Source organism: Muntiacus reevesi, chromosome 17 (genome assembly GCF_963930625.1).
Source record: "Muntiacus reevesi chromosome 17, mMunRee1.1, whole genome shotgun sequence".
Classification (NCBI taxonomy): domain Eukaryota; kingdom Metazoa; phylum Chordata; class Mammalia; order Artiodactyla; family Cervidae; genus Muntiacus; species Muntiacus reevesi.
In genome coordinates this window covers 171665-183856 of record NC_089265.1, presented here as the reverse complement: position 1 = coordinate 183856, position 12192 = coordinate 171665, and the positions used below count along the sequence as shown (strand labels likewise).

At 36.6% G+C, this 12192-nt stretch overlaps 1 protein-coding gene across 1 annotated transcript; it reads left to right on the top strand.

Moving 5' to 3' along the window:
- The first annotated feature begins 9484 nt into the window (after nt 1–9484).
- Nucleotides 9485–10423, top strand: LOC136148277 (olfactory receptor 5AS1-like). Its single transcript, XM_065907752.1, has one exon. It carries the CDS (start codon nt 9485–9487, stop codon nt 10421–10423), a length of 939 nt encoding a protein of 312 aa, XP_065763824.1.
- Nucleotides 10424–12192: the final 1769 nt, after the last annotated feature.

Below are 12192 nucleotides of genomic sequence, written 5' to 3'. Positions count from 1 at the left end.
CTAAATCAAACCCTTCTGATTATACAGTGGAAGTGAGAAATAGATTTAAGGGATGAGATCTGATAGACAGAGTGCCTGATGAACTATGGACAGAGGTTTGTGACTTTGTACAGGGGACAGGGATCAAGACCATCCCCATGGAAAACAAATGTAAAAAAGCAAAATGGCTGTCTGAGGAGGCCTTAGAAACAGCTGTGAAAAGAAGAGAAGTGAAATGCAGAGGAGAAAAGGAAAGATATTCCCATTTGAATACAGAGTTCCAAAGAACAGTAAGGAGAGATAAGCAAACCTTCCTTGGCAATCAATGCAAAGAAATAGAGGAAAACAACAGAATGGGAAAGACTAGAGATCTCTTCAAGAAAATTAGAGATACCAAGGGACTATTTCATGAAAAGATGGGTTCAATAAAGGACAGAAATGGTATGGACCTAACAGAAGCAGAAGATATTAAGAAGAGGTGGCAAGAATACACAGAAGAACTGTACAAAAAACATATTCATGATACAAATAAGCACGATGGTGTGATCACTCACCTAGAGCCAGACATCTTGGAATGTGAAGTCAGGTGGGCCTTAGGAAGTACCACTATGAACAAAGCTCATGGAGGTGATGGAATTCCAATTGAACTGTTTTAAATCCTGAAAGATGATGCTGTGAAAGTGCTGCACTCAATATGCCAGGAACTTTGGAAAATTCAGCAGTAGCCACAGGACTGGAAAAAGTCAATTTTCATTCCAATCCCAAAGAAAGGCAATGCCAAATAAAGCTCAAACTACCATACAATTGCACTCATCTCACACGCTAGTAAAGTAATGCTCAAAATTCACCAAGCCAGGGTTTAGCAATACATGAACCATGAACTTCCAGATCCTCAAGCTGATTTTAGAAAAGGCAGAGGAACCAGAGATCAAAAGGCCAACATTCACTGGATCATCAAAAATGCAAGAGAGTTCCAGAGCATCTATTTCTGCTTTATTGACTATGCAAAGCCTTTGACTGTGTGGATCACAATAAACTGTGGAAAATTCTGAAAGAGATGGGCATATCAGACCGCCTGACCTTCCCCTTGAGAAACCTATATGCAGGTCAGGAAGCAACAGTTAGAACTGGACGTGGGCCAACAGATTGGTTCCAAATAGGAAAAGGAGTACGTTAAGGCTATATATTGTCACTCTGCTTATTTAACATATATGCAGAGTACATCGTGAGAAACACTGGGCTGGAAGAAGCACAAGGTGAAATCAAGATTGCTGGGAGAAATATCAATAATCAGACCATTCTTATGTAGATGACACCACCTTTATGGCAGAAAGTGAAGAAGAACTAAAGAGTCTCTTGATAAAAGTGAAAGGGGAGAGTGAAAAAGTTGGCTTAAAGCACAACATTCAGAAAACTAAGATCATGGCATCTGGTCCCATCACTTCATAGGAAGTAGATGGGGAAACAGTGAAAACACTGTCAAACTTTACTTTTTTGGGTCTCAAATCACTGAAGATGGTGACTGCAGCCATGAAATTAAAAGACGCTTATTTCTTGGAAGGAAAGTTATGACCAACCTAGATAGCATATTAAAAAGCAGAGACATTACTTTGCCTACAAAGATCCATCTTGGCAAGGCTATGGTTTTTATAGTGGTCATTTAGAGATGTGAGAGTTGGACTGTGAAGAAATCTGAGTGCCGAAGAATTGATGCTTTTGAACTGTGGTGTTGGAGAAGACTCTTGAGAGTCCCTTGGACTGCAAGGAGATCCAACCAGTCCATCCTGAAGGAGATCAGTCCTGGGTGTTCTTTGGAAGGACTGATGCTGAAGCTGAAACTCCAATTCTTTGGCCACCTCATGCGAAGAGTTGACTCATTGGAAAAGACCCTGATGCTGGGAGGGATTGGGGGCAGGAAGAGAAGGGGATGACAGAGGATGAGATGGCAGATGGCATCACCGACTCAATGGGCATGATTTTGAATAAACTCAGGGAGTTGGTGATGGACAGGGAGGCCTGGCGTCCTGCAATTCATGGGGTCGTAAAGAGCCGGACAAGACAGAGCGACTGAACTGAACTGAAATCTCTAGGGAAAAAACAAAACTAACAAATTTGCCTCTCACTATGTGACAAAGTACACATATATCCACATATTGAAAATAGACTATAAAATGAACAACTAGAAATATCAGGATCTAGATACCTTGTCTCTGAGTCTGGTCACATGGGACATGCTGGGATATCGTCTGGAAGAGAAAGCATACTTTTCTAAACTTTGTTTCTGCCCTCATAAAAGATAGAAGATATTAATAAACTGCTTTCAGTTTTGGAAGGTGCATCTTCTATATAAATGAGGGCATCTGTCACCACACAGTAGATCTTCTTAAACAATGACAGTTTGTGTAGGATGTATTACTATATTCAGAAAGGCCTCTTTAGGCAGCACTGCAGGCAATTCTATATTTCTATAGCAACCCCAAAATTGAGACTCAGCACGTCAAGAAACTATATATGTTAGCAGAAGAATTTAGATATTTTAAATAGAGAGGTCTTTTTTTTTTCTTTTTTTTTTTTGCTTCAGCAAGTTAGCTTTCTAGCTTCTAGAAATAAGCATCACCCTGTTACTGGTTCTGGTTGAGATAGAGGACCTCACTATGCATCAGACATCAGGTCATCATGGGTCCTAATGTCTCTATTACAAACACAGGCGTAAGGTCTCTTTCATGATAAATCATGCAATCCGTCAAGAACTTTTAAGTATTTCATGGAATTTGCATAAGAGGAGCTGGACCTGGACAAATTCTAAAAGTCCAAATAATTTTCAGGATAACTTCTCTTAGTTTCCAAGGACAGTGTGAGGACTTTTCTGTGACTAAGGAGGGAGTAACATGAAAACTTACAATACCACATGTAAAATAGACAGCCAATGGGAATTTGCTGTGTGGCTCAGGAAGCTCAGACAGGGGCTCTGTGACCATCCAGAGGGGTTGGATGGGGAGGGAGATGGGAAGGAGGCTCAGGAGGGAGGGAACATGGGTGCACCTATGACTGATTATTGTTCATGTAGGACAGAAAACTATAAAATTCTGTAAAGCAATAATTCTTCAATTAAAAATATAATTAATTCAAAAATAAAAAAGAAATATCAAAAAAGGATAATAATAATATAAAAAAATCAAAAACACAAAATACTTAGCCTCCTGATAGTCAGTTTCTTATGCTATAGTGGTTAAAGCAAAGAATGTATTGCTGCAGTATTATTAGCCCAGAATAAAAGTGAAAGTGAAAGTCGCTCAGTCTTGTCTGACTCTTTGTGACCTCATGGACTATACAGTCCATGGAATTCTCCAGGCCAGGATACTGGAGTGGGCAGCCTTTCCCTTCTCCAGGGGATCTTCCCAACCCAGGGATTGAAACCAGGTCTCCTGGATTGCAGGCAGATTCTTTACCGTCTGAGCCACAAGCTTCCCTGATAGCATTTATATATATATACACACATACATATGTATATACATATATATATAATGATTATATATATATACATATAATGATAGGAGAATGTAATCAATAAACAGAGTTTCCATAAATAAACACTTCTGTCCTCATTACTTGGTAAGAGAGATCTATTTGATTAGACAGAAAAGCAAGGAGAAGTTCACTTAGATTGTATGTAGATGGTCTCCCTGGGATGGTTCAGTATTTAATATATGACATACTCATAAAAATGTTGCTACCTCACTCTGTGACTCTTGGCTTTGTCACTTTAGAGACTGCTGTATGCAGGAGACCATTTCCTTTAAGGTAACAATGGTCACTCCACAGGATTGGGGGGTGTCACAGAACATTTTTAGGAGCCAGGACTGAGCACTGAAGATGAGGAAACATTTCTCTCCCATCTCCCTAGAAGCTAAAACTCAGGTGTTTGCATTTTTCCTGTTTCTCCTGTGCATGCGTGTTTGGTCATGTTTGACTCTTTGCAAACCCATGGACTGTAGCTTCCCAGGCTCTTCTGCCCATGGGATATTCCAGGCAAGAATACCAGAATATCAATTGCCATTTCCTTCTCCAGGGGATCTGCCAGACCCAGGGATAGAACCTTCCTCTCCTGCATTGGCAGGTGGATTGTTTACCACTGAGCCATGGGGGAAGTCCTGTTAATAATTTAAAGAAAGTTAAAATCTAGAACTGCTTTTTAAATTATAAAGAAATACTGTTAAAAATACTGCTACAATTACAAAAGAAAGTGTGCAGTCTGCTGAAGCAGGGACTAACTCTTTACATGTATTATCCCAATTTTCATAAGAATTTGACGAGGTGGACAATTAGTATTTATCACTTTACAATTAATAGCAATAACATTTAAGAAGTGACTCAAAGTCTCAGAGTTGTGAAATGGCAAATCTAACTTTCAAATCCAGGTTGCCTGAGTCATAAGCTCTTACATCTTATCATACAAGACATATTTCCTTCTAGTCACTAGGAAAATTGAAAGAAACAAACTAAAATGTGGGTACCTGGGATTGTTCTCAATATCATTGAATTTGCTCTTTCAGATCCTCTCATATAACTAAAGGCTGTAAAGTATCTTTTAATATCTGGTAGAAATCATAGGATTTATAACATTTTTTTGTTTGTTCTCTATCATCTTGCAGAAATAAAAGGATTTTTGTTGTTTAATCTTAGATTTGTCTGTTAGGGATTACATTGTAATTGGCTACATAATAGTCAATTATATTATAACTCTACATTTTTCTCTTTGGGAATCATTCCAGCCACACCACTAGAAAAAGTATTATTGCCAACCTAAAATCCACCTGGCATTGGGAATTATCTTGGGATAATATCCCACTTGTCTCATCAAGAATATAAATATTTATCCCTTGTAACATCTATGTGCAAAATCTGGTGTCAACCTCTTGCACAAAATAAATACTACAATTCAGAGGTCCAGATGGTGCCAAGGTAGGTGACAGATTCCCCGAAGCATTAACAGTGTGTGTTGTGGATATAGCAAAGATACTGTTGCCTTAGATAAAATGTATCTTCCCTGACTCTGCAGGGTTTTCTCAGTTTGTGTAGGTATGTGAGCTAGAGGAGTGGATGGGGGGATGGTGGAGTATAAATCTGACCTGACCTTCCCCATGGCATTTTCTAAAAGTCATTGACTGATTCATTGTGGTCCTTGTTTCCATAATGGGAAATCCAAGTATGGCTATTTTGGAAATCTTGCAATATCCAATAGTCTAATTAACTGAGTTAGCTAAATTAGGTGTGTAGCTCAGTCATGTCCGACTCTGTGACCCAACTGACTGTAACCTGCCAGGCTCTGCTGTCCATGGAGTTTTCCAGACAAGAATATTGGAATGGGTTGCTATTTCCTACTCCATAGCTAAATTTAGTAAGCTAAATTTTATCAGCAAGCCAAACCTTAGCTTCTATGAGAATATGCATGTATTAACATACAGTATAACTATTTTATGATTGTCCCTTTAATTATTAACTGAAGGAACTTATGATTTTGAAGTCAGATATTGAATGATTAAATAATCACAATAGTATTAATATTTATAATAGATAATGTATTTATTGTTTCATGCACCTATAATATAACAAGCTCTGTAAAGTGTCATAAATTATCCAATTTAATCCTGATTTCAATTTTATGGTATAAGATACTTCGATTCAATCCCTGAGTCAGGAAGATCCCCTGGAGGAGGAAATGGCAACCCACTCCAGTATTCTTGCCTGTAGAATTCAATGTACAGAGGAGCCTGGTGGGCTATATAGTCCATAGGGTTGCACAGAGTCAGATACAACAGAAGTAACTTAGCACGCATGTATATATTATGCTAATGAAATGAAATAAAGAAGTTTAGGCCTAGAGAAATTCAATGACTTATAGAACATTCAAAGTCACATCTGAGGTTAAACTAAATTTTGCCTGACTCCATATCCTGTTTGTGTTTAATTAGTACAGTACAGCATAATTTGAAAAGGAGAGAGAGGGCAAACTTTACACTTAATACTTTATGCAGAAGAGCAAAATGAAAATCCATCGTTGGGTAGTTTTTAGAAGTAGATTTGTCACATAAGATTTCCTTGGGGATCAGTGGGGCTCAGCTTATGTTAGATTAATCAAGGTCTCAGTTCAAAGTAGTATGAGATGAACTCTTCAAAAGAAGTGGAATTGTTGTGGGATGCTCAGTCTCCCATTCAACAACTGACTACAGAAACCCTCTAGACAGTTTTTCAATTTTCATGGAAACTTAAGGAATAAAAATCATACTTTGATCTCTTAACCTGTTTTTAGATATGATATACTCATCCAAGTCACTAGTGGTCATGCCCCATGTTGAATGATCTTGTAGTCATGGCATCTGAAGAACAAGAACCTCAGATGATGGCTGAGGTTCTTTCCCACACTGACATTCTATATTCAAATGATATATCATAATATTCCTACAGCAGTAGAAAGTATTTCAACATCAGACCCATCATAGTACTTTGGTTAAAAAGTGAGAACAGGATTCTGTCAGTGCATACTCTGAAAATTTAATTACATTTCTACGTTTCAGTTTTATCACTTATAAAGTTAGAAAAATATCTATCTGTAGAATAATAGGTTTTGACAAAATGATGCAGGTCAAGTGATTGAAAAACGTATTGATAATTTTAGCTTTGTTTGTTGCTTTCACCACATCAGTATCATCTTTAACGCACATAACTAGGTATCACAGTGAATATATCAGGGCTCCAGTTCAAGGAAAACCCAAGCTAAAGCTGTTCAAGAAAACAAACTATAGTTTGCCTCGGTTGTCTTATTGGTGGTGGCAGTTATACTCCATTTATGTTTGGTGAGAGTTTATAACATTTTTCATGCTGCATGTCTGTTCATTTGTTGTTTCAAGTTTTAATAAACTTGCCTGATTCAACAATTCCTACTAATAATCTGCAAACATATAAAAGTTTAGTAAGTTATTATGAAGTTCTTGAATATATATTTTTGCCTTAGATGACAAGCATAAAAATAAATACAGTAGGTCTGATTTTATAAATGAGGATATGATGATATAAATAAAAATGAAATAATTTAAATTAGTAGAACCAGGATTAGAGTCCAGGTCTCCAGACACTTACTTTCCCCAGTTTCTTCATTTTTGGGGCCTCTTTTGTTCCAGTGATATCAAACAAAACAGGAGTCAGACTGTTGGAGTGTCTCACAGGCAACACACACACACACACACACACACACACACACACACACACACCACACACACACACACACACACAAGAAAATTCAAGAAAGTCCTTTTCATGATTATTGAATTGATTCTTTACAAAAAGGAAGACAAAGAGTTAATAAAAAGAATCTGAATATTATGTAAGCATAGAAACTGGAGCCCATTATACAGAGTGAAGTAAGCCAGAAAGATAAAGACCAATACAGTATACTAACACATATATATGGAATTTAAAAAGATGGTAACGATAACCCTATATGCAAAACAGAAAAAGAGAAACAGATGTACAGAACAGACTTTTAGACTTTGTGGGAGAAGGCGAGGGTGGGATGCTCTGAGAGAATAGCATTGAAACAAGTATACTATCAAGGGTGAAACAGATCACCAGCCCAGGTTGGATGCATGAGATAAGTGCTCAGGGCTGGTGCACTGAGAAGACCTACAGGGATGGGATGTAGAGGGAGGCGGGAGGGGGGATCGGGATGGGGAACACATGTGGATCCATGGCTGATTCATGTCAATGTATGACAAAAACCACTACAATATTGTAAAGTAATTAGCCTCCAATGAATAAAAACAAATGGAAAAAAAAAAAAAAGAAATTACACTTGTGCAACATAGACACAGTAATTGCTTTCTCATTTAAGAGTTTGGATTCATCTTTTCCCAATCAACTTTTTCCTTTTAAACATTTAGTTCCCAACAAAGATTGGATCCTCTAGAAGATTGTGGGTCATACTTTTGAGGCAGGGAGAATGATAGGATTCCCATGCATAGCAGAGAGAATAGATCCTCATTATTTGTTCCTCTTATTACTTACTGCAGTGTTCCTGACTTAAGTCACTTCCAACATTGCATATCTTTAATTGCCTGCAGGATACTCCATCTCACTGTATTTTTCATTGACATTCATCCTAAGTTTTTTCATTTGGGCACTCTCTCCTTCTCACTATATAATACTTTTTCCCAATATAGTCTTAGTTTAAAAGTTTATTAATAAGTACAGCAATATGGTTGTCCTTCAAAAGAATGTTCTGTGACCTCACACCAGACATCATTATATCCATACTCCATAGTCAAGAAAGAGACATAAACCTAGGGAAAGGGAAGGAACAATTATATGCCTGTGTAAAAGATTTACTGCTACCTAGCAATTTATTTATATAGAACACACACACACACACACACACACACACACACACACACACACAGTGGCTATTACGTTTAAGAGAAGTCAGATCCTGTACCCACGATGTCAAAGATAAGATGAATTTTGGTGGGATGCATGTTCAGGAAGCAGGGGACATGTACCTATAGTTGATTCATGTTGATGTATGGCAAAAGCCATCACAATATTATAAGGTAATTATCTGCCAATTAAAATCAATAAAAAAATTTAAAAAGATAAGATGAATTTTTAGACAACTGGGCATTTCAAACTACTAAGTAAGCAATTAAAAGTAAAAAATATATATATGCTAATGTGTACTATGTATCAGTTATGTAAGTATTTTACAAATATCTGTTTTTCCTCTAATCATCACAGAGTGGTTAAATAACTTTATCAAGCTCACATAACCAATTAGTATATATTCTATATGTAGCAAAGCTTAGATTTGAACCCAGTCATCTCTTGGATAACTGGTATGCTCTTATCTGTTATTTTAAATTACCTCCCAACATCACAGCTATTCTGTAGATTAATCCAGTGTATCTGTGGATGCATTCTCCCTAGAATTTTTCTCAACTATACTTTCCTGTACAAGGAAGAATATGATTTTAGGATTTGAAAAATTGGCGTTTGCCTATAAGGACTTTGCCAGTTCTTCTAGTTCTACTAGGACTTATCAACTCAGCCAAATTCATTCTTTTTCATCTTTAAAGGAATTAGTATCATATGTTAATGTGCACAGTCTTTAAAGAATCACTGCTTCTTGAAGCATCATACCTGAATAACATTCTTTAGCATCAATGAAGATTTTAATTGTTTTTTAAATAAAGTGACAAAGGTATGACAAAAACCACTACAATATTGTAACGTAATTAGCCTCCAACTAATAAAAATAAATGGAAAAAAATAAAAAGTGACAAAAAAAGAAAACAAACCAAGCACATAACAGAAAATGCCTTAACGGTTATTCTATCCTTATCTTTGCTTCTTTAGAAGGAAGAATAAAAATATCCTTGGTTCATCAATCACTCAAATCAATTAATGTATCTTGATGCCATTTATTTCAGATGAGAAAGACAAGATAACCAAGGGGATGTTGGAAAATAATTATACCATGCCAGCTGAGTTCCTACTTGTTGGATTCACAGATTATCTACCTCTCAGAGTTGCACTATTCTTGGTATTTCTCATAGTCTATACACTAACTGTGGTGGGAAATGTAGGTTTAATAATCCTAGTTAATATCAATTCAAGCCTTCAAACCCCCATGTATTATTTTCTCAGCAACCTGTCTTTCTTAGACATTAGCTACTCTACAGCAATCACTCCTAAAATGCTGGTAAATTTCTTAGCATCCAAGAAAAGCATTTCCCTCTCTGGCTGTGCACTACAGATGTTTTCCTTTGGTTGTTTTGCTGATGCTGAATGCCTTATCCTGGCAGCAATGGCCTACGACCGCTATGCAGCCATCTGCAATCCACTGCTCTATTCTGCTCTTGTGTCTCGGAGAGTCTGTGTCTTCTGCGTTGTGTTGGCCTACTTCAGTGGGGCTGTGACTTCAATGGTCCACGTCTGTCTCACATTCAGACTGCCATTTTGTGGCTCCAACATCGTAAACCATTTTTTCTGTGACATCCCACCTCTCCTGGCATTATCCTGCACAGACACCTACATCAATGAGCTTCTGCTCTTTGCCTTGTGTGGCTTCATCCAGACCAGCACTTTTGTGGTCATCTTTTTCTCATACTTCTGTATCCTCCTCACTGTTTTGGGCATCAAGTCTTCAGGTGGAAGAAGCAAAACGTTCTCTACCTGTGCCTCCCATCTCATAGCAATCACCTTATTCTATGGAACACTTCTGTTTATGTACTTGCGTCCCACTACCAGCTACTCCCCAGACACTGACAAAGTAGTTGCAGTGTTTTATACAGTTGTCTTTCCCATGTTTAATCCAATAATCTACAGTTTCAGAAACAAGGATGTAAAATATGCCCTCAGAAAGCTATTGGACAGAAACTGGACTTTCAAATGAATAGGATTTGAAGTTATTTAACAACATTTAAGGCAAAGCCTATCCTTCCAATCTGATAATCAGCTGTACATCACCCTATATGTCAAATATTTTAAACGTTTTCCCATCTTTCAGAAATAAAAATAACTACTCATGCTCTATTCTGTAAAATGCTTTTATCCTCTCTTACAAAAACAGACTTGTGAAAATTCTGCTCTGGGAAATGTTTCTGAATTAAAATAAATAATAGTTGCTCTTTGTACATTGAATTTTTTATATTCTTTATCATCTAATATTGAAGGTATTTGTTGACTTGTCTGTCAACCTCTCCATATGAGAAAGTCCTTGGCAGCTGGGAATATGTATCTTGTTTGATTTTTCCAACACCTATGCAGCTTGGTGTAAGGCATGTCATCATTATATATATTTAGTGAATAAGTGGATGAATGAATGGATAGATGAGTGAGTAAATTCAGTTTTCTGTGTTTGGGAAAATAAGCCTAGATTCTGCACTTAAAGAAAATTTACCATCAGAGAAATTTGACATTACTCATGATGGATAATCATGATTACAATGGCTCTCAGAAAATCAGATAGAAGCACATACAGTGATAGTCACATTCATATTAGGAGAGAGTGAAATTATAGCATGTATTTTCTCTTTAGGCTAGATTGATTACCATAATAGGCTCTTTCATTCACTGTGGATACCTGGGAAATCCAACCAAGTCTGTGAAGATCATAAAGACTATTAACTATATACATTACTAATTATTTACACTTAAGTTACTGACTCTATCTTCAGGAAGAGGTCAACAATTGCTTTGATCACTGTATTCTGTAAATTGACCATGTAAATCAATTGAAGTATGAATCCTTTTTTCTCTGGGATCAGTTTTGATGATTAAATTATCAGACATTTTCTGCGGTTGTTTTTAATCCTTGAGTCCTAATTTCCTTTTTATTTTATCTTGACAGAGTTGAAGGAATACACTGTGTAGGTATGAATACATCATACAGTGCATTTGGTAGTAATTGTAGAGCTATAAATGGCTGGATTTGTTACAGGATTACAACCCTGAAAATAAAGACAATAAAATATTACCAATGAAATGGGTTGTTTTGAAGTATAAATGAATTAATATATGTAATCTCCCTAGTATATGAATAATTTGATAATTAAATGATCAAATATATAAAAATCTCCTAGAATATACATAAAGCTCTTGTTTCCTGTTAAAATATAACGGCATACACTTGTTCATTATTTTACCATTATTATATGATTTTAAGAGAGCAGCTGGGTTTGATTTCCTAGAAGAAACAACAAGCCTTAACAATATCCATGAAGAATTCCAGAGATTCTGGGATGCTGAGAGAAATTAAAAAAAAAAATTGGGACCTAAGATTCAACTCAGTGTCCCTTCATCCTGTTGAAACATTTGCCCTCAATGAAAACTTTATTAGAGTACAGAGTACAATGTCATTCATTCGATCTTATTCTTGAACTGTTTCTGAAAAGTAGGGGTTATTGTGTATTGTTCCTTTAATGTTAGTGTTTCCTCCTGCTGCAAAGAGCTAATGAGATTTTCATGGAATGAGCTGATTTCCTCTAACCATCTATCTGTTGTGTTAATGAACATAAGGTTGCACAAAGAAGCATGTCAGCTTCCTTAATAGGGACCTGTTAAATTTAAGAGATTTTTCATTTGCAAAAATAAACTGGTCTAAAATAAGTAAACTACAACTTCCATGTAAACTATAAAATTGTAGAAGTTTAATTAGCTTGG